Source organism: Macrotis lagotis, chromosome 1, assembly GCF_037893015.1.
Source record: "Macrotis lagotis isolate mMagLag1 chromosome 1, bilby.v1.9.chrom.fasta, whole genome shotgun sequence".
Classification (NCBI taxonomy): domain Eukaryota; kingdom Metazoa; phylum Chordata; class Mammalia; order Peramelemorphia; family Peramelidae; genus Macrotis; species Macrotis lagotis.
In genome coordinates, this window is record NC_133658.1 from 360,436,332 (window position 1) to 360,459,224 (window position 22,893).

The 22,893-nt window shown below is 34.0% G+C and overlaps 1 protein-coding gene across 3 annotated transcripts in view; it reads right to left on the bottom strand.

Annotated features, from left to right (window-relative positions):
- Positions 1–3,741: 3,741 nt before the first annotated feature.
- GFPT2 (glutamine-fructose-6-phosphate transaminase 2) overlaps positions 3,742–22,893 on the bottom strand; it is a 56,678-nt gene continuing 37,526 nt past the window's right edge. For 2 of the 3 annotated variants that reach the window (XM_074212208.1, XM_074212209.1), the window contains exons 8-19: positions 19,874–19,953; positions 19,300–19,417; positions 16,817–16,980; positions 14,980–15,075; positions 14,783–14,880; positions 14,359–14,479; positions 13,160–13,317; positions 12,731–12,845; positions 11,999–12,126; positions 6,715–6,882; positions 5,484–5,645; positions 3,745–5,048 (exon numbers count right to left, since the gene is read on the bottom strand). In XM_074212208.1, the coding sequence (XP_074068309.1) occupies positions 5,004–5,048; positions 5,484–5,645; positions 6,715–6,882; positions 11,999–12,126; positions 12,731–12,845; positions 13,160–13,317; positions 14,359–14,479; positions 14,783–14,880; positions 14,980–15,075; positions 16,817–16,980; positions 19,300–19,417; positions 19,874–19,953 (1,453 nt within the window). In that variant the 3' untranslated portion in view covers positions 3,745–5,003. Of the gene's footprint in view, positions 5,049–5,483; positions 5,646–6,714; positions 6,883–11,998; positions 12,127–12,730; positions 12,846–13,159; positions 13,318–14,358; positions 14,480–14,782; positions 14,881–14,979; positions 15,076–16,816; positions 16,981–19,299; positions 19,418–19,873; positions 19,954–22,893 lie in introns of all 3 variants that reach the window. The other variant, XM_074212207.1, reaches the window with a different exon arrangement.

The window sequence follows — 22,893 nt, forward strand, 5'->3', positions numbered from 1 at the left end:
CTATCCTCTGTGCCACCTAGACATCCTGGAGGAAGATACTTCTTGAAGATGGAAATAAGTGCAGGTAAATTCATATGAATACAAAAGAATAGCATAACCTTGTAATGCCAGGTTATCAGGGTTACTATAGCTAAAAACTGATGACTGCCAAAGAATATGAAGCAATTTTTTAAAGATTGTTTTTGATATCAAAAAGAAAATAAAAGAAGGGTTAGGATCAATGGCCCATAGTGATAATGGTAATGGTCAATGGGTCAATGGAGAGAAGACAGAACTACTTATCTTTTACAGACAGTTTTGTAATATCTTTTGTTCTTCCTATTATGGCCAATTTTGATGGTCATATAGCTCTTTCTTGTCTTAAACAATTAAGCAAAACCAATTGATGCAGTCTATCTGACAGCATATTCAACATTTGGAAGCCACATTCTCAATCTCTCTATCTAGAGGAAGTAAGTTTTTTAACTCTTTCTTTGGACTGGGAAATCATGCCTCTTTTAAAGCAGCTTGAGATTGAATCAGCTTTTTTGGTTGCAATGTCACGCTAATGATTCATATTGAGTTTGCCATCTCACATCTTTTTCAGAACATCTTGCCTCATCTTGTGTTCATAAAGTTGAATTTTTTGAACCCAAGTGTAAGACTTTATATTTGTCCCTTTAAATTTCATCATACAAAGTTCAGTTCAATGCTGTAATCTCATAGGCTTCTTTTGAATCCCAACTCTAATCATCCAGTGTTACTACTATTCCTACCAGCTTTTTGTGGTTGGCAAATTTGATGAAACTTTCATCTCTGCCTTTATCCAAATCATTGAAAGAAATGTTTAAGAGCCAAATACAGGTTCCTAGGGTATTTATTCTACAGGAGGCATCCTTCCATATTGCCACCAAACTATTAGCATCTGTTCTTCCAGTCCAACTTGTCTGATTGCAATGTCATCTAATTCATAACTTTCCATCATCTCCACAAGATTAGTGTGAGTTAATTTATAAAAATTCACTGATATCTAGATAAACAGTTTTCACAGAATTTCCCATAATCTAACAGGTCAATATGGGGCACTGTATAAAGATTAGTAGATTAATCAGATTCTAAAGATTAATTATTTAACCTTAACACGCAATTGTGTAAAATTTACTATACAGATTCCCATGGTAGGGGATACATTTAATAGACAGCCAAATTATTATAATATGGTAAAGATGAACAGAAAGAATATTTATTCTTCATTGTTATTGCCATCAAATAACTGCTGAAGCACTAAAATACATTTTTCTTTAACCTGTCACAATGATCTTAGTTACTTTCTATTGTCTAGGGTCTAATGATAAAGGAAAATATTTTCATTATGTTTACAATCCCAATTAGACATAAATGAAGCTATCTCAAAATAAAAATCTGTCAAACATTATTAATAAATTATTGTGTCGTTGAGTTTTCTTACTTTTCACGTGCAAATTTTAGTATGTTTCACTCTTTAATTAACTTTTAAAATTTGAGGCATATATTTATATTGAGATTTCCAACTAGTTCCAAAATTATTTGATTTAATCAAATATTGCTTCAAAAATAGATGAATTTTGATTGCCTTTTTAAATTAGAACATATATTAACATTAAATAAATTGAAGAAACAATGGTCTCCAAATGCTGATCATTATTACATTTTAATAACACCTTAGCTGATAAACATACAAAAGTTTTAAGTTGATGTCAATCACTATTGTTCTTTAGCAAGAAATAAGTGTGAATCTTTATGAGATTTTTTCCAAAAATGCTTTCAATTGCTCATATACAGCTTCCAAATCAGAGCTATTTCTATAAAACAAGACATCTTTTATAATAAATTGTTTCTATGGATTACAGCTCCCAAGAAGTTCAATTTTAGCTTTACTGTTTTTAACTTGATTTTTTTGTGTCATCTATGGAAATAGGCTGTAGACAATTTGTCTTTACCTTGTATTTCTTCATAGCCTTTTGGGTCATCTGCAATTTTGATTTTTCTGGGATTGAAATATTTAAAGATTCACAAACATGTAGCATTGTTAGATGAACATATAATTGTTAAAAAGAATTTTTTTTGAACCAGGCAACAGTTTGGGAGCATTCAAGGTATTGTATCATTTTCTAAAATACATCACCTTGATCTCTTCCTCTTATTCCTCTTTCCTGCTTGGTTTCAACTCCAGAGAATAAGATGCCTTTCCCAGGATAAAATGATCACTTCAAATCTCCTCACCATGCTACTAACCCAACTCCATCCCACCTCCCTCAGTCTTTTCTTCTGACTGGAGGAGCTCTCAACTCCTCTCAAAACTTTCCTTTATGTGGGGCAATATTTGGGTTTTCCGGCTCATGCTACATCTACAGCTTTGCTTGGTTCCAACTCCACAGAACAAGAAGCCCCCAAAGAGAGCATTCCCTGATGTCTTCCCCACTTTTTTCCAACTTTCTTTTGTGTTTTGTTTTGCTCTATTACATTGTAAGCTCAAGGGCAGGGACAATCTCCCCCCCCCCCCCCATTTCTATTCCCAGTGCCTAGCACTATCTGGTACATAGAAAGCACTTAAATGTTATGGAATTGAATTATTCAATTGGGGACTCAATTTACTATCTTCAGTGCTTGTTCCAGATAAGTATACTACTGATATACTGATTCAGTAAACTGTTCATCTGACTTCATGTCATGATCTGGATAATAGGTGTTTTTCCCATGTTAGTTTGATCTCTTTGGAGTAATCATGGAACTCACCAAGGATGCTCTATAATGCTTTTAATGCTGTCACCATAATACATACAAACAGAAACAATTGAAGGATTTATAGGAAATGTTTTTTAAGAGTAAAAATTATTTCTAGTGGGGCATCTAGGTGACGTAGTGGATAAAGCGCCGGCCTTGGAGTCAGGAGTACCTGGGTTCAAATCCGGTCTCAGACACTTAATAATTACGTAGCTGTGTGGCCTTGGGCAAGCCACTTAACCCCATTTGCCTTGCAAGAACCTAAAAAAAATTATTTCTAAAATTCCACTTAACCCAGTATTTCATTTTTGATAGTCACATTTGAGAACAGTCTCTTGGTCATTAATTGCACCCGTGCTATAAGAATGGAATAAGGAAAAGACATGTATTTTATAAGATGAAACCTGTGTACAAATAACTATAGTACTAAACAGAAATTAATAAATTCCATAAAATAGAGACTAAGCATGATCAGTTTAGAGGAGGGAAAAAGCCTTTCTGGATGGGGAAATCAAAAGTGTCATCATGGAGGAATTGTTGGATCACGTCTTTGAAGGATTCAGATGAATCATGTGACCTTAGTTCTTCTTAACCCTTATTTAATGCTGTGGCTATTTAGTAAACACTGTTCTATAATAACATCTTTCCTCTAATCGTCATCCAGTAGCACATTTATAGCAGAGAGTGACTGGTTGGATTTGGGGTGTGAATAATAGGGTTGTTTTCAAAGTATGTAACATTTTGTAGTTTCCAAAGTGTTTTCATATGCATTATCTCATTTCAACCTTGTAACCTGACCTAAGCAGGGTAAGAACTTTCCATCTGTGCAGAGGATCAGAAATGTTAGATGACTTATTCAACATTCTATTATTGCTGAGTGTTAGAGCTGGGTTAGGACCCAGGCTCAGTCTTTTTTCTATTGCACCATAACTTTTTTTTTAGGTTCTTGCAAGGCAAATGGGGTTAAGTGGCTTGCCCAAGGCCACACAGCTAGGTAATTATTAAGTGTCTGAGACCGGATTTGAACCCAGGTACTCCTGACTCCAGGGCCGGTGCTTTATCCACTGCGCCACCTAGCCGTCCCTGCACCATAACTTTTGCTAACACTGCTGCAGCTCCCGTGTTCCTGTTTACCTAGTGTGGTTCCCAATGTATCACATTGGAAATAACTTTGTCATTCCTACTAGTAAAGCAACTTGATTTAAAATTTGGATATTTTGGAAAATCATGCAGGCATAGTGGTAATCCAGGGTGTTTGAAGAGATAATATATATGGATGTAGAAAAATGGTTGGATCTCCCCCCACCCCGTGATAAGATGCTAGATGCACCCATTTTAAAAAATAAAAGGAACCACATAAAAAACTACACAAGAAAAAATTGCAATAACTTTATTTTGGTTGCATAGTAATTCAATTGTACACGCTTATAAATAGAGATCAAGGTAGCCTATTTGAAATTATCCTCCTGAAGGAGTTAATTTCAAGCAGTTTTAATGAACCAAAACATTGCTTTGGCTTTAAAAGAGCTATTGTTAGATAAGTCTGATGTTTGAGAGCTTTAGGAAATTCAATCATAGGTGAGAGGGAAATTGCCAAAGAATTACCAAAGACATGGGAGTTTTGCAATGGTGCAAGAAACTCTAGAGATCTAGGTCAAGAAAGTAGGAAGGGAAGCAAAGTGACACTTTTCCATTCAAAGTTATATTGTGGAATTACACCTGCAGAGGATTGGAATCACAAACAGACAAAGCCCTGGTGCACATTCAGGATTTACAGGTTGGGCATCACCACTGCTATAGACAAGCAACATACTAAAAAAATAACTTAGAAGCTATACAATTGTAGTTATAAATACTTTATCTTTTTAAAACTAAAATGTTGGCTAAAAAAAGTTCACAGTTACTCTGAAGAGAGCTGTATACATACATACATACATATATATACATATATACATATATATGTATATATATATATATTGCACAGTAGTAGAAAAGTTCATCCTGTATACCATATGTAAACAATGATTTTCCTTCTCCTTTGGCAATTCCAGGACATCTAGAAACAGTATTTGCTATAAGCAAAAGCACTTGGGTACAAGGCACATTGAGAGCTTTTAAAGCTGCAATTAAACATTGTACTCTAGAACATTCTCTTTCCAGTTTATCTTCTCATTTTATTGACAGGAGTACAATCCACAAATCTATGAATTTGTAGAGCTTTGCAAAATGTGGATAACATATATCCTTCAAATCTCATGTTCTTATTCCACAGTGACAGATTTAGCCAGATTTCTAGGAAAATCCACCTAGAATGAATGAAAAATCACAGAATCTCAGTATACAACATATTATAGTAATTCCTTCTCAAAAATAGCATAGCAGAAAGTGATGGAAGATACATTAATAATCTTCTCCTATAATCTGTAATTCAAAAGCAAATGAAATTCTGGCTAATACCACAAATATTACTCATGCAAAAGACTGTTATCTGCATGCTCTTTATATTTGTAGAACATGGATCATATCCTAAAGTACAAGTACTTAAAATCCATTACTATATAGATTTTTATTCCAAAAGTGTCTGAAAAACCAAAGAGCTTTTTCATTCAAGTTGAATAACTTTATTATAACCACTGCATCACTCTTATAATAGCTCATTTCCTCTTTGAAGAGAAAGGCATTAACAAGTGCCCTCAGTCTTACTGCCCTAATTGGGGAATTTAAAAATAGATTAGACTTACATCATATCCTCTGAGAACAGCAAGGTGGAATGAAAGAAGTTGTAAAGGAATAACACTCAAGACTCCTTGGAGACAATCAACTGTATGTGGCAGTTCAATAGTTTTATATGCGTACTTTGAGCTCTCAGTATCATCCTTTGAACACAATATAATTGGTCGACCCTAAAACAAATAAAAATGATAACATGAAAACCTTTTTCTGTTAAATGATACCCTAAACATAAAATGCAATCCACTTTTGTGTTTTGTTTCTCCCATTAGAATGTAAGTTCTTGAGGGCAGGGACAATCTTGTTTTCATATTTGTCTTCCCAGAACTTAACACAGTAGTTAGCACATAGTAAGCACTTAATATTCTTCCCACCATTTCATCCCTTCTTTCTTTCTTTTCCCTTCCTCCCTCCCTCCCTCCCTCCCTTCCTTCCTTCCTTCCTTCCTTCCTTCCCTCCCTCCCTTCTTTCTTTCAATTTATCTGGAGTTTGAGTTCCTTTCATATTTAAGGTAATCAGACATCTTCCAAAGGGTAGGGAATTCTTAGGTTTCAATTTCCTTTCTTTCCTGACATGTACTCAAAATGCTTTTCACTAAGACATTTAGCTCCTCCCTAGGTTTTTTCCTTTCCCTTACTTTCCTTTAGTCTTTACTCTTCTTTCCTTTGGACCAGCCCCCTTATTTTACAGAAAAGGATTCTGTGGCTCAGAGAAAGGACTTGTTCAAAGTCACTCAGGTTGCAAGTAGGAGAGTTGGAATTTGAACCTAATCCTGACATCAATTCCAGCTTTCTCACTCAAAATCCATGTGTCTTTCCACAAGAGTCATATTTACTTGCAAAACTCTAACCTTTCCATTGCTTTTTTGGTTATGGAAATTTCTGTGGTTTGGCTTCTCTTCTTCTCTTCTCTGACTTCATCTAAATTTTCAAAACCGAAACATACAAGGGGAAATTAACTTATCGAGTCATGTTTTGTGTACTAAGCTGAAATCTGAATTTAGTTAACAAGCCACAACACTGTGCCACATTTTCAACAGATTAATTCTATGATTTGGATGGATTGCATCCTCACCTCTAGCTAGTGATTCCCAAATGTATACTGTTATTCCAATAGAACTGGAAGACTGTGTAGATGGCTCACTGAAACCTATTTCAAAGCAAATGACCAGAGAAAGCTTTAGTGATGCCTATGTTCCCATGGGAAGGAAAAGTTCAATATAAACCTAGAATATATAATTACCTGGCGAGCAGTGACCTGCTGCAGGGCATTCTGACATTTAGTGAAGCAAGGATCTTTCATGATGACCATGATAACTGGCATGTGCTTATCTATTAGGGCCAAGGGTCCATGTTTCAGCTCTCCTGCTAAGATGCCTTCTGAGTGCATATATGTGATCTCTTTAATTTTCTAATAAGTGAATATAAAAGAAAAATGGATATATTTCAATTAATCATTTGTCAAATATCTTCTTTGTTTAAAATAGCAATCATTTAAAATCTTGTATAATTATCTCATTAACCTAACACACTGTTACTTTAGACAATGAGGAGGCCCTCATTTCCATAAAGTGAATTTCCCTTTGTAGGATGTGATTGTTTTCATTCCACTTCTAACCACCTGTTATTTTTTAAATCACTTCAAAGTATATACAATTTTACTTTTAATTACCAATAAAGTTGGATACTTGATTAGAGCATATTAGAGAAAATCTCTCAAATTCTCCTTTTAGAAATATTTAATAAATATTTATATATTATTGATTAGGTTAAATGGATTAAATCATCAAACAGGAAACTCATGTAATTAGCATAATACCTTTCTTGAATATGCATACATTTGAAGCATTGGTATATAAAAAGTACTTCAGAAAGTCCATTAATAGTATACAAGGTCTTCTCTCTCTTTCACAAAGGTAAATATGACAAACTCGAGAAGCTAGAAGAAACCGCTTTTCAGACCTATAGTTATAGCTGAAGGGTTCATAACCAAACAAGGGATAGAAAATAAAAGATGATAAAAGGAACAATTCTGATGATATAACTATATATAATGTAATAATATGATATAATGTGATATAATATGCTAAAATATAACATAATAATATTTGTAGAAACAAAACCAATTCAGAAAAACTATGAAGGGAAAAGATCAATGGAGAAAATATTTACAAATTTCTCAGATAAGGGTAATTTCCAGGATACATAAGGAGTTAATTCAAATTTATAAGCATAAGAGGCATTCCTTAATTGTTAATTGGTCAAAGGATATCAAAAGTAATTTTCTAAGGAAGAAATTCAGACTATTAATAGCCATATGAAGAAATGCTCCAAATCACTAAAAACTAGAGAGATACAAATTAAAGCTTGTTTGTGGTATTACCAGTGTTGGGGAAAGGGCAAAAAAAAATGGGCACATTGATATACAGTCATGGGACTGTGAATTGGCACAACCACTTCAAAAAACAATTTGGAACTATGCCTCCATAGTTGATAAACTGCATAAACTCTTTGATCCACTGCTATTACTACATAGATAATACTACTATAATCTGAAAGACAGCAAAAAGAGGAAGACTACCCAAATGTACAAAATTTTTATAATATCTTATATTTTATAGGGGGTTTTTTGATGATAAAGAACTGGAAATGAGGGAGGAGTGCTAATCAACTAGGGAATGACTGAACAAATTATGGTATAGGAATGTAATAGAATAGGATTATGCTATAAGAATGATGCATGGGATGTTTTTTAGAAAAAACTGGGAAGACTGGTATGGGATGATCCAGGGAGAACGGAGCAGGTATACAATTTAAACAAGAATAACATTGTAAAGACAGTTTAGAAAGACTAAAGAACTCTGATTGATATAACCAACCACAAATAAAGGAGGTGATTTTTATTAAATATCTAAAGACAACAGAATCTAAAGATAAAGAAAACAATATCTAAAAATATCTAAAGACAACTTTTAAAAGTTATACAATATTGCAGTGTTTGTGATAATTATTTGCAAAAAGACCAACATGAAAATAATTGTAGTAATGTCTACTGGAGAAAGTGAAAAGGTAGAGAAATTCTATTAAGAGCTAAAGACCCGGGGCAGCTAGGTGGCACAGTGGATAGAGCACTGGCCTTGGAGTCAGGAGGACCTGAGTTCAAATCCAACCTCAGACACTTAATAATTACCTAGCTGTGTGGCCTTGGGCAAGCCACTTAAGCCCATTGCCTTGCAAAAACTAGAAAAAAAAAGAACTAAAGACCCTCCAAAATAAAATCAGCATATATTATGATACTGAATGACTTCAATGCAAGGATGAGGCTGGTTAAAAATATGTTGGGAAATATGATTCAGGAACAAAAAATGAAAGAGGTAAGACTCAACATATATAATTTATATAATTTCCCAGCTGGTTAATTTACTCAGTTCTTTTAACCTAATTCTTCACTCTATCTTAACTATGTGCAGAATGCATGCATATATATTTTTTTGATCTTTCCATCACTCATAAATATTCCATTTCCAGGGGGAAAGAAAAAGGGAACCAAGTAAGTATTTACAGAAAACCTACTATGTGTTAGGCACTGTGGCAAATGCTTTTTATGAGAATTATCTTACTTGATTCTCACAACAAACTAATGAGGCATTTTATAGATGAGGAAACTGAGGCAACAGAAGTTACATAACTTTTATAAAGTACACATCTAATAAGTAGATTTAAACTGGATTTAAACTCAGGTCTTGTTGAATCCCTATTCCGGACTCTTTATGTTGGGTCCCTTTCCTGGATTCTTATGTTGAGTCCCAGATCTGAACTCCCTTAATCGTTCTCAGGCAAGTGTTGGAGGGGTGGGAGACAAGGATAACAACGGAGACAAGTACTAAAGTACAAGTACATCAAGATCTCCAAGTGCTCTGTTTATTCACCAAAAACACCAGTGCCTAAATACCTTTCCAGTATCTAATTCACTCCCACTCCTGTGGCACTTAGTAAGATAAGATTCTGGTGTTCAAGGACACCAGGTGAAGATAATTCACAATGCTCCCATACAACAATGGTTCCCAACAAGGTCTTCCACCTCTAGACCTGGCACTTTATTCAAGTTCATTAACTCTCAAATCCCTGTATCTCATCATAGTTTTTAATCATTTTATCTATTTCTATGCCTTATGATCCTTAAATTTTATTCTCATTATGACCTTCAGTTCTTCCATCTCTTAGTACTTTCCTAAACTATCACTCCTACATTGACTATACTGTGCTCACTTCCTAATCTTGATTCCTTTGTGAACTATTTTGACTCTACATTATCCACTACTCTCAAATTCTTTGCCCTCATATTTTATTGCTGGTTATGCCTTGTTGATCAATTGTGTCTGACTCTGTGACCCCATTGGGGTTTTCTTAGCAAATATTAGAAGTAGTTTGCCATGTCATTTTATAGATGAGGAAACTGAGGCAAACAAGATTAAGTGTTTTGCCCACAGTCATACTAGTAATTGTCTGAGACCATATATATATGAACTCATGTAAATAAGTCATCCTAACTCTGAGCCTGGTACTCTATCTACTGCCACTTGGTTGCCCAAAGGATCCAAATAGGAAATCCCATTGATGGTATGTATCTCCAAATGCACAGTTAGTATTATATTTACTTCACTGAACTCTGGAACAGTACTCTCTCTTAAGTGAAATAATGAGTAATGCACAAGAAATTAGTTGACCCATTTACATTGAAAAAGCTAATACATATAATAATACATATTGTACAAACTATGAAATACAGATGGATAGGAGTCTGTCATTACTGATTTAGGACAGACATGTGTAGATAGCTGTTTCCTGAACTGAGCAGGTGACAATCATCTGCATAATTTGAATTAGGGCATTTGAGAAACTGTGCCATGCTTTCAATGATTCCTAACTGCTTAATGATACAAAAACCAATCTCTTTAACACTAGTATTCTCTCACTGATATCATGTAGCAAAACAACCTGTAATAGACAATCTCAGATGGATTAAAATTACAAGTAACAAAATGAGGAAGGAAAGACATATAGTAAGTATGCCTAAACTTTGTCATTTTACCTACAGATCTTGAGCACTTGATAAGTGGCATAAAATTGAGATCATGTCTGATTGGAAAAGAAAGTGGGTCAGTCATGTAATAGGAATGAGAAATGATAATTTGATCTCCCAAATTCTGTATCAATACTCATGAGATGATCAATAAACCAAGAAAGGTTGTTTCCTGCTTGGGCAAATCCTTTATGGAGGATTTTGGGACACAAACTTAATTGTGCTACTTACTACCTCTATGACCTTGTGATATTTAACCTTTTTGCCTCAGTTTTCTCATCTATCAAGTGAAGGGGTTGCACTAGAGAACCCCTGGGGTCTTTTCCAGTTCCAAATCAATGAACCTAGGGTAGGAAGGCATGGAAGGACTTGCATTCAGTTTTGGAGTATTAACATTAAGAATACCATCAAAGTATTAATCCATATATATAATTTGCATATAATCTATATAGCACAAAGTTGCTAATGCAATGGAAGAAAGTGACAAAATGGGTAGGGGAAAAAATTCAACAATTTGCTGTGTAGAAGAATCAATTAAAATATAAAAATTCCCTTCAAAGTTAAAAAAATCTATAATGCGCAATGGCTGGTGTATAATAAATGCTTAGTGATTGATTAATATATCTAAATTAAATGTTCTTAGACTATATATATATATATATATATATATATATGTCCATACTTGCTTGTATAAGGGCAATATTACAAACTAAGATCCAGGTATCTGTGTCTCCACAGCCAATTTTATTCATCATTTAATGCTATAACATAAACATTTATTGATTGTGTGTGTATCTAGAGTTGCCCTTAGTCTTTCAGCTAATAATGAATACAAACTCATGATTCCTAGTTTTGGTTATTTCCTAATGATGGTGACTTTGGGTCAATAGCACCAGAAATGATACATCATCTCATTTCTGAGTGTTGCCTCACTCTGTGGATAAGAAATTCCTGGAGTTTTCCTACATAGTCCCACAGTATATGTGGAGAATTATGGCACTCAATAATTCCAAGTACTCATTGAACATGCATTTATCATTTACTAACCCAGTTAAGTATTTGGAGTATTTTTAAGAAGTGATATCAAATGATGCAGGGATGTCTAGCTAACTGGACAAGGCCTATGAATTATTTGGTCTGGTGCTGCCAAGGAAACCACAGGTGGGGCTTGAAATTCAATAAATCTAGGAGATTTTTAGGGTTAGCATTTTTAAGTTAATAATTTTCTATGGCCTGCAAATAATGTTGTAAATAATGAAATGGCTCTTGGCATGAAGAGATTTGCATTTTTAGCAATAGCAGCTGCCTCAGCACTTTAGACATCAGAAAACTCCAAAAGAGTCATTAGAATAGCCACTAAATAAATATAAAATGGTACAATGCATCATGCTGAAACCTATATATGTCTAAAGGAAGGAAAAAACCAAGAACCAAAAAGACCTACCAAAGCTCCTTCCAGGCAAGTAGCATAGTTATAGCCACGACCCATCACCAAAAGGGATCTTTGCTTATAAAGTTCAAGGGCTAAATCATGTATCTTCTCATCCAAAGACAAAACTTCTTTAATCATCTCTAGAGTATGCAGAAAAAAGAAACACTATTATTTATATATCTCTAAATGTTGATAATGAAACTTTGTGATACTTTGTGAAAGAAATCAATGGTGACCACAGTCTTTTTTTTTTAAATTTTCAAACATGATTTAGGTTCAAATTAGAAAAATTTTGCCAACTAAAATCTGTCATGACAAATCCTGGGTTTATATTAAAAAATTATTTCCTTATATTCGATGATTTCATGGTCTATAATATAAAAGAAGTATTACTTCAAATGAAGTTTCAAGTTAGTTTTCACCTAAAGGGGATTATATTTTAAAACACATATATTTTTCCTTTTCCTTATAATGGAAAGGAAAGAAAACCCTCAACCTTTGTCCAAATCTTGCTTTACCCTATTCTATAATGGGCACCCTCTGTGAGGCTAATTCTATTTGTATGTGGCCAGAGATGGGCCTGGAAGGGAAATCAGAGAGAATGTTTATTTGTTATCTGATGGGGGGGCATGTCAGAAAATCTTCCCATATTCCCACTAGCTGTCTTCTTTGAAAAATCTGATTTTCAAAGCTGTTCCTCAAATATGATTAGAAATATTCATGTTTTAAATATAACTAACATACCAGGCAAACACCTCAGTCCATTGATGATTTCTTGTCTCCTGCTTTGCAATGAAATTCGATCTTCAGACATCATCAGGCCAAACATTACTAAGGAGATGAACTGACTGGTGTAAGCCTGCAGATAATAGCAATACTACTTCACATTTGTGTAGTGATTTATAGTTAAATTCTTTCACATGTATTATCCTAATTTTGTCTTCAAAATTACCTTATGAAATAAACAGATCACATATCATGTCCTTTTTATACATTAGGAAAAATTTTCCTGAAGCCAAATGACAGAACTAGAATTAGAATCTAGACTTTATAATCTCCTAATTCAGTTTTTTTTACTACTTTATAGTAGTGTCTTTCTGTCTCACCCAGTTTTTGATTAATCAGAAAATGATACCAAAGAAAGTCATACAACCTGAAATAAAAAGAAATTACCTTTGTGCTTGCCACACCAATTTCAGGTCCTGCATTGATATGCACACCACAATCAGTCTCCCTGGATATGGAACTTCCCACTGTGTTTGTAATACCAACTGTAAGAGCTCGGCGATCCTTACAATAACGCAGGGCCATAATTGTATCAGCAGTTTCACCTACAAAGCAAGAAAATTTCACATGTATTAAACTGAAACATTTTTATTCTATGTGGCCCATACATGACATTTACTTTGATCCAATACAAAGTTCATGTATATATAAAGGAAAATATTCTTATTTCTAGATTATTTCCAAGCTAGATTCAAAGTTTATCCCTTAGGATAAAATTTGAGGACAAATCAGTACATATATTAAAAGAGTACTCCCTTCTGTGGGATTTTTTGATATTAGAATTGAAATGGACTTTAGGAATATGAGGAAGATAAGACTCCTCACTTCAAAAATAAGGAAAATTAGACATATATTAGAAACTAGGAAAGGTTAGTAACTTGTATATAGTGAGAGACCCTGGATTGTAAACTAGAGATGAGTCCCATTCCATTACTTTTTCTAAATACCTCACTATCTCCCACTCCTCTTCAGGAAGGGGTGTCTTATATACTGTAAGAAAGATGTCGGGGCAGCTAGGTGGCGTAGTGGATAAAGCACCGGCCTTGGAGTCAGGAGTACCTGGGTTCAAATCCAGTGTCAGACACTTAATAATTACCTAGCTGTGTGGCCTTGGGCAAGCCACTTAACCCCATTTGCCTTGCAAAAACCTAAAAACAAACAAACAAACAAACAAACAAACAAGAAAGATGTCTAATGCCCACTTACCCTAAACTATGGAGGTTCTGCAAATATTTGGACTAAGCAAGAATTACTGGGTATTTGCTTGGTCACAAAGTGGTGATCATGTATCAAACTCTGATGCTTTACTAAATTATACATACCTAATTGAAGCGGATATTCTGTTCTGTGTTATATAGACTGATCCAGGCAGAGGTTGAAAGAGGAAATAAAAAGAAAACTCTCCATTCTAAAGCTTCATATGTTATGTATGTGTAAACACATATACATACATATATGTGTTTATATATAAAAAATGAAATACTAAAGTGACTGAGGCCAACATTTGAGAGCTGTTTGCCTATTGAATATTTGTTTTTAAATCAGAACATCCATAATGGACAAATTAAGATACTGATAATACTCACCTGACTGGCTTATGAAAAAGCAAACATCATCTCTGAATACAGGTGTATTTCTGTCCAGAAAGTCACTAGCAAGTTCAACCATCACAGGTAACTCTGTCAGTTCTTCCAGTACTTGCCGAGTCTAAAAGTAAGAATAAAATGTTAGCCTCAAGAGTTTAAACAAAGTGATAGAGGAGCAGTTCTATTTTTAATGCAAAATCTGATATAACATAATTTCAATGCCAGATCTATGCTGCTCTGATTTCACTTAAGTGTAGTTAATATGACATGGAAGAAAGGGATTGATTTAATTTTGGAATGATAAGCCAAGGGAATGTATGGAAGGAAATTTACTTTGCACTATATAATGAGATTCCATGTCAACTCTTGAAGGAAATTCAGTGAATAATTATTCAAGAATAATTTCTTAGTCATAATTACTTACAGCAACTGCAGCATGATAACTAGTTCCACAGCCAATGATGATCAGTCGTCTGCATCTTCTTATTTCTTTTAAGTGATCTTTCAAGCCACCTAACAAAACTAAAGAACATGAACATGAGTGTCAATTCACTTACTTAAATGAGTATTTCAGTATTGAAGGTGGAAGTTATAACTTTCATTATGAATTATCTGGATCACCTGTGTTAGTTTCGAAGTTAACTCGGCCCCTCATGGTATTGAATACTGATTCTGGTTGCTCAAAAATTTCCTTCTGCATAAAAGCACTGAAGTTACCTAGATAAACAAACAGACTTAGTGTTAAATGATTTAATTTTTCCTCATTTCAATTCTATCAAAAAAGACATTTTTACTTTGGTATCAATGACAAAGGGGACAAATAACTTAGTAATCTAGTTGGATCAAAAAGAACCAAGAAAAAAATTATAAGAAACCCACACATATTAAAGTACAAAGTGAACATGTCCACGAAAATGAAACAATTTCCTTATTAATAAGTGCTGAACCTAGAACAATTCTCCTGATTTATAATCCCAGGGAAGTCCAGGCCTTTGCCAGTCCATTATTTGGGACCTGGAAAGTTTTAGGAGTCCAGAACTCTATTGTTCTGATTATTGAATCTCATCTGAAGAAGCAAACTCCAATTGATAAAAACAAAAACATCAGGCTGCCAAATTCTACCTTGAGCTCTGTATCAACTAGAGTCTAATCATATGCCACATTCATCTACCTGCTCTTGTACTGAATCTTCATCTGGTTAGTCAGTTTCACCACCTTAGCTGCGAGTGGTATGCTAATGGTAAAGGGCAGGAAGACATTAATTCAAATGTGACTCTTACTAGGTGTGTTCTTGGGCAAGTCAATTAACTTCTGTTGACCTCAGTTTCATAAACTGCAAAACAGAGGTTGTTATCTTCTATAATTGTTTGAATATCAACTAAAATAGTATTTGGTGACATAATATTATGCTGCTATACTTCCTTGTCTAATCTAAACCTTTCTTCTCCTCAGTCCCATCCTAAAGTAGTTTATCCACTACCTAGACTGTATCATTGGATCCTTTAGAATTCTCACTCTATTCACAAAACTCCTTTATTTCCTCAAATTCTTCTACCAAAATTCCTTTGACTTCTTATTTTAACAGAAACCTGGTTCTCCTCTGAGGATATGGCATCCCTTAAAATTCTTCTCTCCTAGTTAGTAATTCCACTAATACCACAACTTCTTGAAAATTTCACATGATTAAGGTGATAAAATATTTATCTAGAAGTCTTGAGACAAAGAAAGTGGGCTATAATTAATATTTCAAAAAGAGGAATGGAGATCTCAGTCATTCTTAGGCTTGCAAAGATAATATAAAAGTAGGAGAAGGGCTAGGGTTTAGAGTTGGAAAGTACTGTAGAGATGAAATAATTCTTTTAAGAGGAGAAAACCCATAGAAAGGTCTAGTGGCTTTCCCAAAGTTATTTATGCAGTAAGTAACTACACTGGAATTTAAGCCCAAGTCTTTGACATTAGATTCAATGATTTTTTTCTCTCATTGCATCTTATTGCTTATATGGCAGATGTTTGCTTGAGATGCTTATGCTAAGACCAAGTTCCATTTCTAATGGTTTAGAAATTGGATAACAAAAGCAATAAAAACTGCCTATTTGTATTCTTTGACAATTTATCAATTGGTGGCAGTGACAGGGAAAGTTGCAAATTTGTTCAGTCATTTTATATATATCAGCACTTTTTATGATGGTGGACAGATAGAGTATTATAAATTGGGTAATGGGTGATAAAGTATGGTACATAAATATAATTGAATATAGTTGTCCTTTAGATGATGTTCTGGGTTTATTTTTAATTTGGGTATTTAGGAGTCACATGGAGGGGAAAAAGACCTAATAGCATTCTCTCTGACTCCTTTCCTTTAAAAATCCTAATATAGTTCTTATTTAGGAAGGACTAAGCTAAAGATGCACTAAATAATGAATCTGACTACATCTGGGATTACAGATAATATACATGCCTTTCATAATTTGCTGTAATTCCATCTGTAAAGTCTGGATGGCTCGAGAAGGATCATCACTAGCTGAACGTTTCACTCGATGAATAGAGAGTTTCCCATCAGCAACGGCTGCAATGTCATCATCTTCAAGGAAAATTACTCTGTTGGTATGTTCAATAATGGCACTAAAGGAAGAAAAACAGGCTTTAGAATTCAGAACTATCTAATATTTCAGAACAAGTACTGTTTAATTCAATAACTCACTGAAAGAAAAAATAATGCTCCACTGGCACTGTTTTTGAGGAAAATAAAGAAATCAGATTAGAGAAATCTCTAATACAGAGAATAGGAGATTGGCTATAAGATAAAAAAAATAGGCTTTCATATAGAGTGCTCTGAGTATATCCTACACAACCCAATTTGCCAGAGACCCTTTCATTCAGTGGGGTTGCCTGTAGAATTTGTCAGACTGGGTTTTTTCCCACTCTCTATGGTTCCCTGGTTGTTATGGCCATCATTTCTTTTGCTTCCCTGCTCCATTTTCATCATGCTTCTGCTCTGACAACTTTATGAAGCAGGAGGAAGAAGAGAGTGAATGTAGTGACTTGGTCACCTCACAGTCTAGGATCCTTCCATGACCTTCTTCTTGACTCTTATTGTGGTGCTGCCTAACCTGCTCTGATAGTTCTATACAGCAGAACCCATTTTCTATCTGGATCAAGTGAACTATTTTTTTTCCTTCTTTCTACCCCTGGAAATTTCCTTCTTGCCTGTGTACTCTGCAAGGCTGAAGCTGAGACAGAGGAAAAATCAAATAAGATTTAAGATTTCCCAGAGAGGGAAAAAGGACAAAGGGTGGGGGGGAAGACTTCTCTGGTCACTTTGTTTTCTATTGCTCAGTTTGTAATATGTGGCCTGGGGTTTTGTATGGTATTGATAAGGAAGGAAAAAAACTTAAAAGATTTAAATTTTGAAAGGATGCACTCTGGTTACTAGTCCTTAAACCCTGACATTGATCCTTCTTGGAAAATTGCAAGGAAAGAAGCAAGGTCTAGCTGGAAAAATGATTTATTTTTATTTTTTTTTTTGATTTAATAAAGAGACTTCTGTATTGGAAGGGGTAAGATGAAGGTTTTTTCCAAAGAAAACCCCTTTTTTTTGGTTTACTTCACCAATCTGCTGTGTAAGGAAAAATGTCAGAGTTGCTTCAATTTGCATTTGTCCATATGGCTACTATTGTTAGTTTAGATTTCTTCCATTGAGAATTGTCTGGTCATATCTTTTGACAATTTATCAATTGGTGGTAGTGGTGGGAAAAGCTGTGAATTTGTTCAGTTGTTTTGGAATGCAATTTTCTTTTTGAACTGTGTTCCAAAGTCATGCATACCTTTTGATCTAGCAATACCACTTTTAGACCTAAAGAGAGCAAAAACCTGAAAAGGATCTATATGTACAACAATATTTATAGCAGCTCTTTTTGTGATGGCAAAGAAATAGATTACTATAAATTGGGGAATGGGGAGCAAAATATGTTACATGAATATAATTGAATATTATTATTCTGTAAGAGATGGTGAAATAGACAGCTTCTGAGAAAACTCAGAAGATCTGTAAGAATTGATGCAGAGTAGAGGATCAGAAGAATAATTTATATTATGACAACATTATAAAAAATCAACAACTTTGAAAGATTTAAGAATTCTGATGAATTAATCACCAACTATGAAGAATTCTTTCCATTCCTGGCAGAAAAAATGATGAGCTCAATATACAGAGTGGAACATGAATTTTTGGACAAAGCTAATGTGGGAATTTGTTTTGCCCCATTATGCATATTTGTTACAGAAATTTTCTTTTCCCATTTCTTCAAAGGGGGGATGGGGGAAATGAATTAGACATGAATATCTAAGGATACTTCCACAATAACTTCCATCCAAAATGGAAGGGAAATGGGATTTACTTAAATTCCAAATAAGTATGTAGTCTTTAAAGTAAAGGAGATAATAGTTGCATGTATAAATGTTATGATGGCTACTCTAAGACCTCTATAAAATTTCTGCTAAACATTTTATACATTGATAACAAAGAAAATGACTCTTCATGCACAGATGATTAGAGAAATGGTGACAAGACCAGAAGTCAACATTTAAGATTTATAATCCACTTCTGGAGAAAGGACTATATTCATATAAAAAAAGTCTTTAATGAGCACATATAATAACATGGAGAAATCTTTCTTCAGTTGGTGAATTATAGTTAAAATTAGAAGATATATAATGCAAAAATGCATATTTTCCAGGCATTTTGAGTGAAGTAACATTTAGACAAGACATGATCCTTGTTGATCTGTTAGAGCTTCTCGTATTAGGTTAAGACACAAAATATAAGACATAAGGCAGGTTTTAGTTTTCCATGAAATAACCAAAATGTTATTTATATGTGTCAGGTAAATTTGATAACTAACTTACTTAGTTCTAAGAAATAAAAAAAAAATTTCCCCCTACCTTGCATCAGAGGCAAAGAAAAACTCTACTGCTTTATCCCCAACAGCATGAAGACAAGTTGAGCTATCCAGTCTCTTCATTCTTGTCTTACATATATTCTTAACATTCTCAATATTGCCTGCAAGGAAAATTATTTTATTGATTTCATAACTCTAAAGATTCAGTGTATTAAAATCAAAAATCTGAATAATATATACTAGGTATTGGGTCAATATAATCTTTTGAATTCAAGTATATTAAGGGATTGACATTGAGAGAATAAGATAAATTTCTTAGTAATTTCTTCCATCAAGTCTGAATCTAATCACAAATCTCAAAATTTAACTGTAGAAATCTTTAAAATGCCATAGAATAAGATTTAGAAAAACTGGGTCACATTTGCCAAGTCATCTAATGATAGTAGGAAGTTTTAGACACATACCCATGGTCTATTTCTCTCTCCCTCCCTCTTCCTTTACATCATCACATATTAATGTTTCCATATTTCCCAAAGAACTGACATGCATTAATTATTGCTGAGTCTCAAGGAACTGGCCAACAGTTGTAACTTTCAGAAACTTTAAAAATAACTTACATGTTCTATATAATATAGGGATCTGTTCAGTAGAAAGCTTATATTTACTACGCACTCCAATGAGCAGTGGGCTCCCTCTCCTGTTAATGTAACAATGAATAACATTACACATAAAATATTATTCAAATTAAAACAAGTTTTTAATTTGGAAGATAATACTAGAGTTTTTAAGAGTAGAATGTCCCAAAATTAAAAATGCTTGAAACATTGTCTTCCTCAATTACCTAATTCAGATTCTCTGAAAGTATTAAGTTTCATATATGGAACATATAATACAATATACTAAAGTCCATGGATTTTTTCTTTGACCTTATATAGCTGTATTTAGATCTAATGAGGTAATTCAAAGAGTTTTACAAATCTATCATTTCAGTAATGGTACATAATTTTTCTGAACCATACAGATAACAATTGTTACTAATTCATTTCATAAGGAAAGTAGTCAGATTCACTTTTAAATTTCTACAAGTTCAAAAAAATGTTAGTAGTTTTGTTCAACAAGTCGCCCCATCCTGGGCCCTGGTTGGTTATGCTCCACCTATGCCAATTTACAAGAAGTTCTCCTCTATATCTTTCAGAACTTTTAGACAAGGTATTTGTCAACTAAAGTAGGTTTATTGATGGCAATGCAATTTTTCTGGTTTAGAGATCACATTCAATTAGAGAAGTGTTTATTGCAATCTAACATATTTTTAATTTTTGGTGTTCTACAAAAATCTCTCACTCATATTTATTCATTTTGATTTTTAAACCAATTCTATGTTTCAGAATACACATCAGAAAAGATCATTTCATTTTGCAACTACATAGTGAATTCAAGATTCAAAACAATCATATAATGCTTAGCTAGTATCTTTTTATAAGAGCAAAATCTCAGTCACTAACAAATGTATGAGTTTTTTTAATAGCCTTTATAAAAGAGAGAATAAATTTTAAAAAGTCTATCAAGAATTCTGTCTCTAGGGGCGGCTAGGTGGTGTAGTGGATAAAGCACCGGCCTTGGAGTCAGGAGTATCTGGGTTCAAATCCAGTCTCAGACACTTAATAATTACCTAGCTGTGCGGCCTTGGGCAAGCCACTTAACCCCATTTGCCTTGCAAAAACCTAAAACAACAACAAAAAAAGAATTCTGTCTCTAAAAAAAAAAGAACCTAAAAAAAAAGAATTCTGTCTCTAGAAATATGAACTCCAAAGCAACATTTATGTAAGATATTTTTTATAAGCCTTCTAAGCAAATTGGATGAATAAATTATTTACTGCTTTGATGCCACATGAATTTAGCTCACATACACTCCTTTTGATCTATTAAAATGAGCCAACAAAGCTCTAGTAAGACTTTGGTGATAGTAAATTTAACTGCCTTTCAAATTTCTCAAGCTGGATATCTAATAGATGTCTTAAAATGAACACATTTAAAATGGACTTCACTCTCTTTCCCTCTAAATTCTTCTCATTCTTTACCTTCCCTACTTCTGTAGAGGCAACCCCATCCATCCAATCCTTTAGTTATTCTCAGTGTCTCACTACCCTTTATTCCCCCCCAAAAGAAAACACTTTGTTCCTAGAGCTTCTCAATTTAATCTTTGCTATATTTATACACCCCACTTTTCTTCTCTGATATTACCACCATTCTAGTATGAACCTTTATCACATCACATCTGAACTATGGCAATAGACTGTTGGTGGGATCACTTGCTTCAAATATCTCCCCATTCAATACTGCCCTTGATTTGGACCATCAAAGAGAATCTAATAAAGTGCAAATCCAAACATGTCACTCCCCTATTCTATCAAACTTCACTGGCTCATTATAGCCTCCAGGTTCAAATACAAAATTCTTCATTTGGTATTCAAATATATTTTATAACCCAGCCCCTTCCTACCTTTTTAGTCTTCTTACACTCTACTCATCACCTACTCTTCAATCTAATGACATTGGCCTCTTGGTTGTTGTATAAATAAAACATTTCATCTCTTGACTCTTGGCATTTTCTCTGAATGTTCTCCATGCCTGAAATGCTTCTTTCTTCTCCAACTTGCTGATTTCCCTGGCTTTCTTTACATATCTCATCTTTTACAGGAAATCTTTCCTAATATCTCTTAATCCCAGTGTTTTCCCCTTCTAAATATTTCCTATTTATTAGTTTAAGGTTTGATTTGTACATATTTGATTGCACGTTGTCTCCCCCATTAGATTGTAAGTTCCTTGAGGACAAGAATTGTCTTTTGCCACTTTTGTGTTTGTACAACTTAGCATTGTACCTGGCTACACTTTGTGGGTCAGGCACCCCATAAAAGATTATATAGAGGGAGTCCATGACACATATTGGTTACATAAAAATGAAACACAACACAATAAGTTCTGAAAGGAATTTGTAATTAATAGGTAGAATGTGATCTCAAAATAAAAAAAAAGTTTGCAAGACATACTTTTAATTTGATTCTGCAATATTAACATTTTCTCCATCACTTTTAGAAAACCTGCATTCTTGTCCTGGGACTCTCCCACTTCTAGTTGGGTGACACAAGGCACCCCAAAGAATCTTCTTTATGCTTCTTTGCTCATATAGATTGGGACAGAGGATCATATTTGCAAATGGGCTTTAAAAACTTTATCATATTATAAAACAGGGGTAATGGTATTAATAGAGAAGTACTATGGTGCAGTAGATAGAGCTACCCCCACATTGAAAATATGACTCTTGGGAGATCACTTAACTTCTTTCCACACTCCCCCCCTCACAATTCTGTAAAACAGAAAGTTGCAGAACAGTTTCAAATCTACATCACTAGTGGGATTTTTCTTCACTGCAAATTCTTTCCACCAGTGAAATCACAGTTCTAGACCAAAAAAAATATGAGTCAGGGGTGAGGGATCAAGAAGGTTGTAATACCAGCCTGAATAATACTTACTCTCTTGTATCTGGGTGATTAGTACATAGACATAGATAAGTACTTTTCTTCCTTCATTAATGTTGGTTAAACCCTCAAAAGTCACAGAGAAAGAGAGAAAATGTTCT